The sequence below is a fragment of the Mauremys mutica genome, chromosome 15 (assembly GCF_020497125.1).
Source record: "Mauremys mutica isolate MM-2020 ecotype Southern chromosome 15, ASM2049712v1, whole genome shotgun sequence".
NCBI lineage: Eukaryota > Metazoa > Chordata > Testudines > Geoemydidae > Mauremys > Mauremys mutica.
In genome coordinates, this window is record NC_059086.1 from 36,933,438 (window position 1) to 36,939,855 (window position 6,418).

At 64.0% G+C, this 6,418-nt stretch overlaps 1 protein-coding gene across 1 annotated transcript; it reads left to right on the forward strand.

Moving 5' to 3' along the window:
* The first annotated feature begins 45 nt into the window (after nucleotides 1-45).
* BCL2L12 (BCL2 like 12) lies at nucleotides 46-4,015 on the forward strand. Its single transcript, XM_044988876.1, has 6 exons — nucleotides 46-439; nucleotides 910-1,277; nucleotides 1,728-1,886; nucleotides 1,963-2,057; nucleotides 2,833-3,084; nucleotides 3,684-4,015. Exons 1-6 carry the CDS (start codon nucleotides 294-296, stop codon nucleotides 3,726-3,728), a joined length of 1,065 nt encoding a protein of 354 aa, XP_044844811.1. The 5' UTR covers nucleotides 46-293; the 3' UTR covers nucleotides 3,729-4,015.
* Nucleotides 4,016-6,418: the final 2,403 nt, after the last annotated feature.

Consider the following 6,418-nt stretch of genomic DNA (forward strand, 5'->3'; position numbering starts at 1 on the left):
GGGGGAGCAGCGGGGGGGGGGGGTTGAGTGACACGTTCTCCCTCCCTGATCGCCCCCCCCGCCTAGATCCTGCCCCCCCCCCGGGACAGGTGCGATCCGGGGTGGCCTTGAACTTGGGCTCTGCGAGTCGCAGCTGGAGCCCGGCGCGTCCCCCCCCCGCGGCACCCAGCCCCCCCCACCTCGCGGCCGGGCAGGGCTTGTGCACAGCTTGTGTCGGGGGGGGGGGGGGCTGGGCAGAGATTCCCCCCTCGCCCCGTGTCTGACCCCCCCCCCTTACCCCCGCAGGCAGGGCCATGGCGGCCCCCCCCGAGCAGCGCCGCCGGCTGCAGGACGAGACCCGGCTCGTGCTGGAGGCTTTTCTGCGGGGGGCGCTGGGCCAGCGGCCCCCCCTGGGGCACGTGGGGGGCAGCTACCATGACCCCCACTGCTACGCGCACAGGTAAGGGGGGCGGGGCTCCCCCCCAGGGCGCATGCAGGGAAGGGGGGGCAGAGCTCATGGAGCCCCCCCCGGGGGGGCAATGTGCGGGGGGGTGTTAGCTGGGGAAGGGGGCACATGGGCGAGGGGAGAGATGGGGAGGAAGGAGGGAGGGGTTGCCCGTGGATGCCCAGGGGATGGGGGGGGTCTGCAGGTTGGGGGGGTGGGATATGCAGGAGGGGAGATGGGGATGGGGGTGGCTGGGTGCAGGGGGGGGATATGCGGGAAAGGGGGGGAACGGGGGAGGGGGGATATACAGGGTGGGGGGACAGGGGGACGGGGGACGTGCACGGGGGGGGGACGTGCACGGGGGGGGGACGTGCCGGAGTGGGGAGGCAGGGGAGAGGGGCTATACCGGGGGAGGGGGGACGTGCTGGGGGGGGCAGGAGACTCATTCTGGGGAAGAGCTCCCTGCCCCCCGACTCTCCCTGCAGGCGCCCCGTGGCGCAGGGGGGGGCGCCCGCCCCAGGGGGGGCCTGGACCCCCCTGCACGAGGAGATCAGCCGGGTGGAGGAACGCAAGCACGGCTTTAAGACCAGCATGAAGCGGCTGCTGCAGCGACGGACCAGCCCCCGCCGGGACCCCCCCGGGGCAGAGCCCCGCGTAGGGCCGAAGGAAGGGGGGGAGGGGCGCCCCAAGCACGGCCGGGGGTTTTCCTTCAAGGGCGTGCTGCGGAGGAAGGGCCCCCCCCGGGAGGAGACAGAGCCCCCACCTCCTCCCTCCGCACCCCCCAACTCCCTGCCAGTCACCCCCTGCTACTGCACGGACACCCTGACCGCACAGCCGGACCCCCTGCCTCTGGGTAAGAGAGAACCCAAGAGTCCGGGCTCCCAGCCCCACCCCCCTGTTCTAACCACTAGCCTCCATTCCCCTCCCATTGCTGGGGATGGAACCCAGGAGTCCGGGCTCCCAGCCCCCCCTGCTCTAACCACCAGCCCCCACTCCCCTCGCAGAGCCAGGGAGAGAACCCAGGAGTCCGGGCTCCCAGCCCCCCCTTGCTCTAACCAGTAGCCCCCACACCCCTCCCATTGCTGGGGATGGAACCCAGGAGTCCTGGCTCCCAGCCCCACCCCTCTGTTCTAACCACTAGACCCCCACTCCCCTCCCAGAGCCAGGGAGAGAACCCAGGAGTCCGGGATCCCAGCCCCCCCTTGCTCTAACCACTAGCCCCCACACCCCTCCCATTGCTGGGGATGGAACCCAGGCGTCCGGGTTCCCCCCTCCCCTGCTCTGACCCCAGCTCTCTCCCCAGGCCGGGCGGCCGAGGACCCCGAGTTCTACGCCCGCGTGGCTCGCAAGCTGGACCGGCTGGTGAAGCGGCAGCGGAGCAGCCCAGGCAGCCCCGGTGGGGTCCGGTCCCCTGGGGTCATGGCCGGGCCCCTCAGCCCCGAGCTGGGCCCCGGGCCCCCAGGTGAGCAGGGGGCCTTGGTCCTCCCCCCCGCCCCCCGGGGGCAGCTCTGGGTCACAGGCCTGTCTCTCTCCCCCAGTCCCGCCGGAGCCGGCCAGCGAGACGCACAAGGAGCAGGTGATACAGAGACTGGTGGCCCTGCTGGAGGAGCAAGCCGGGGTCATCAATGAAGAGGTACCGACCCAGTGCCCCTCACTCCCGACCCGCAACCCCTGCCAGCCCAGCCCTGCCGGTGCCCCTCACTCCCGACCCGCAGCCCCTGCCAGCCCAGCCCTGCCGGTGCCCCTCACTCCCGACCCGCAGCCCCTGCCAGCCCAGCCCTGCCGGTGCCCCTCACTCCCGACCCGCAGCCCCTGCCAGCCCAGCCCTGCCGGTGCCCCTCACTCCCGACCCGCAGCCCCTGCCAGCCCAGCCCTGCCGGTGCCCCTCACTCCCGACCCGCAGCCCCTGCCAGCCCAGCCCTGCCGGTGCCCCTCACTCCCGACCCGCAGCCCCTGCCAGCCCAGCCCTGCCGGTGCCCCTCACTCCCGACCCGCAGCCCCTGCCAGCCCAGCCCTGCCGGTGCCCCTCACTCCCGACCCGCAGCCCCTGCCAGCCCAGCCCTGCCGGTGCCCCTCACTCCCGACCCGCAGCCCCTGCCAGCCCAGCCCTGCCGGTGCCCCTCACTCCCGACCCGCAGCCCCTGCCAGCCCAGCCCTGCCGGTGCCCCTCACTCCCGACCCGCAGCCCCTGCCAGCCCAGCCCTGCCGGTGCCCCTCACTCCCGACCCGCAGCCCCTGCCAGCCCAGCCCTGCCGGTGCCCCTCACTCCCGACCCGCAGCCCCTGCCAGCCCAGCCCTGCCGGTGCCCCTCACTCCCGACCCGCAGCCCCTGCCAGCCCAGCCCTGCCGGTGCCCCTCACTCCCGACCCGCAGCCCCTGCTACCCCAGCCCTGGGCTCTCCCCCACAGATCGAGGCCGACCCGCTGCTCCGCGGTTCCCTGTCCCGCCTGTCGTACCGCAGCTTCTCCCGGCTGGCCGAGGCCTACACCGCACGGGCCGACCCGGGCAGCTCCAGCCCCCAGCTCACCCGGCTGGCCCTGACCATGGAGCTGACGCGGAAGGTGGCAGGAATCAACAGCCACCCGGTGCAGACGCTGATGGGCTACAGCCTGCAGTACATGGACATGTTCGTGCCCTGGCTGCAGCAGCAGGGCGGCTGGGTACGGGGGCGCTGGGGGGCTGGGTACGGGGGGGGCTGGGGTCGGGGGCCTGGGGGGAAGGGGGGTGGGGGTTGGGGTCAGTGTGTGCCGGGGGGCTGGGTACGGGGGGGCTGGAGGGAAGGGGGCTGGGGGGCTGGGAAGGGGGGTCTGGAGGGAAGGGGGTTGGGGGGCTGTGGTCAATGTGTCCTGGGGGGCTGGGAAGGGGGGGTGGGGGGCTGGGGTCAGGGTGTGCCGGGGGGCTGGGGTGGGGGGCTGGGAAGGGGGGGTGGGGGGCTGGGTGTACCAGGGGGCTGGGGTCAGGGTGTGCCGGGGGGCTGGGTACAGGGTGGACTGGGGGGAGCTGTGCCCGTGGGGGAATGGGTGATGTGTGAAAGACCCCGGGGGGGGGCTCTGTGTATGGTGTTGGGGAGCCGGGGGGGGCGGGGGGGGCCCGAGCAGGAATGTGGTGCTGACTGGGGCTCGGAGGCAGGCTGGGGCTGACCCATGGGCTCATAGTCTGCAGGGCAGGGGCTGCATGAGCCTGGGGTGGGTTGGTTTTTTGGTGGGGGCAATAACCCCCCCCCCATCACAGGGGCTAATCTCTCTCCCCACCCCGGCAGGAGAGCATCGCGGGACAGGACGAGATGTTCGAGCTCCTGGACTAGCAGCCCCCGGCCACGGCCACGGGGGGGCTCGGAGGGGGTGTCACAAGGCTGGCCCCTCCCCCTTTCCTCCCCAGAATCCGCCTTGTGGGGAGGGTTCAGAGCACAGCCGTGGCGTGGGGGGAGGGTACCTGTCTGGGGGGAAGGGCAGGAAACTGAGCCAGCCCTCCCCGAATTCTCAGCGGGAGTCGGGGTCACTGGAGGAATCCGCCCCACAAAATCTCTGGGCCTGCCCAGGCTGGGGGGGGCCAGCCGAGAGAGACCCCCCCACTTTTGTTCTGGGTGGTGGGGGGGGGCGAGTGATTTTTTTTTTATAAAGAATGTTCAGTGTATTTTAATATTAAAGCGCCTGGCGTGTCTATGTCTCTCCTGCCCCCAGATCGAGGGGACCCTGCACTGCTAGTGGGAGGCCAGTCCCCTCTGGGGTGGGGCGCCAAGATGCGAGGGAGGGGGGAGGAAGACGGGCCTGCCGTGATGGAGGAAGGGAGTTGCAGGGTGTGGGGTGAGGTGTGCAGGGGCGGGTTGGGGTGCACAGGGTGCCTTGGCAGGGAGCACAGTCCTCTCGGCTGAGGATGTTCGGGAGATTCCCAAACCTGAGCCGGCTTTTGTAGGTGACAAATCTGAGGAACTGTCACAGGTTGAAGTGTCACTAGAGGAGGTTTTGGAATTAATTGATAAACGTAACATTAACAAGTCACCGGGACCAGATGGCATTCACCCAAGAGTTCTGAAAGAACTCAAATGTGAAGTTGCGGAACTATTAACTAAGGTTTGTAACCTGTCCTTTAAATCGGCTTCGGTACCCAATGACTGGAAGTTAGCTAATGTAACGCCAATATTTAAAAAGGGCTCTAGGGGTGATCCCGGCAATTACAGACCGGTAAGTCTAACGTCGGTACCGGGCAAATTAGTCGAAACAATAGTAAAGAATAAAATTGTCAGACACACAGGAAAACATAAACTGTTGAGCAAAAGTCAACATGGTTTCTGTAAAGGGAAATCGTGTCTTACTAATCTATTAGAGTTCTTTGAAGGGGTCAACAAACATGTGGACAAGGGGGATCCGGTGGACATAGTGTACTTAGATTTCCAGAAAGCCTTTGACAAGGTCCCTCACCAAAGGCTCTTACGTAAATTAAGTTGTTATGGGATAAGAGGGAAGGTCCTTTCATGGATTGAGATCTGGTTAAAGGACAGGGAACAAAGGGTAGGAATTAATGGTAAATTCTCAGAATGGAGAGGGGTAACTAGTGGTGTTCCCCAAGGGTCAGTCCTAGGACCAATCCTAGTCAATTTATTCATAAATGATCTGGAGAAAGGGGTAAACAGTGAGGTGGCAAAGTTTGCAGATGATACTAAACTGCTCAAGATAGTTAAGACCAAAGCAGATTGTGAAGAACTTCAAAAAGATCCCACAAAACTAAGTGATTGGGCAACAAAATGGCAAATGAAATTTAATGTGGATAAATGTAAAGTGATGCACATTGGAAAAATAACCCCAACTGTACATACAACATGATGGGGGCTAATTTAGCTACAACGAATCAGGAAAGAGATCTTGGAGTCATCGTGGATAGTTCTCTGAAGACGTCCACGCAGTGTGCAGCGGCCGTCAAAAAAGCAAACAGGATGTTCGGAATCATTAAAAAGGGGATAGAGAATAAGATGGAGAATATCTTATTGCCCTTATAGAAATCCATGGTACGCCCACATCTCGAATACTGTGTACAGAGGTGGTCTCCTCACCTCCAAAAAGATCTACTGGCACTAGAAAAGGTTCAGAGAAGGGCAACTAAAACGATTCGGGGTTTGGAACAGGTCCCATATGAGGAGAGATGAAAGAGGCTGGGACTCTTCAGCTTGGAAAAGAGGAGACGAAGGGGGGATATGACGGGGTGATGATGTGGAGAAAGTGAAGAAGGAAAAGTTATTTACTGGTTCCCATAATACAAGAACTAGGGGCCACCCAATGAAATGAATGAGCAGCAGGTTTAAAACAAACGAAAGGAAGTTCGTCTTCACGCAGCGCACAGGCAGCGTGTGGAACTCCTTACCTGAGGAGGTTGTGAAGGCCGGGACTATGACGGGGTTTAAAAGAGAACTGGATAAATTCACGGAGGTTAAGTCCATCGATGGCTAATAGCCAGGCTGGGTAAGGAATGGTGTCCCCAGCCTCTGTCTGTCAGAGGATGGAGATGGACGGCAGGAGAGAGATCACTTGATCATCACCTGTTAGGTTCACTGCCTCTGGGGCACCTGGCATTGGCCACTGTGGGCAGACAGGACACTGGGTTGGATGGACCTTTGATCTGACCCAGTTTGGCCGTTCTTATGGTAGGGAGCCCAGTGATGGAAAGCGGGTGCAGTGAGTGGGAGGGATTGGAGGAGGGGGGATGCAGTGAGGGGTGTTGCAGTGGGGGAGGAGGGGGATGCAGTGAGGGGTGTTGCAGTGCTGGGGAAGGGAGTGGGACGGGGAGGGGATGCAATGAGGGGGATGGAATGATGGAGGAGGGGGTGTTGCAGTGTGGTGGGAGGGGATGCAGTGAGGGTGTTGCAGTGATGGAGGAGGGGATGCAGTGATGGGGGAGGGGTGTTGCAGTGCGATGGGAGGGGATGCAGTGAGGGGGATGTAGTGCTTGGGGAGGGGGTGTTGCAGTGATGGGGAGGGGGATGCAGAGCTGGAGGGAGTGGGA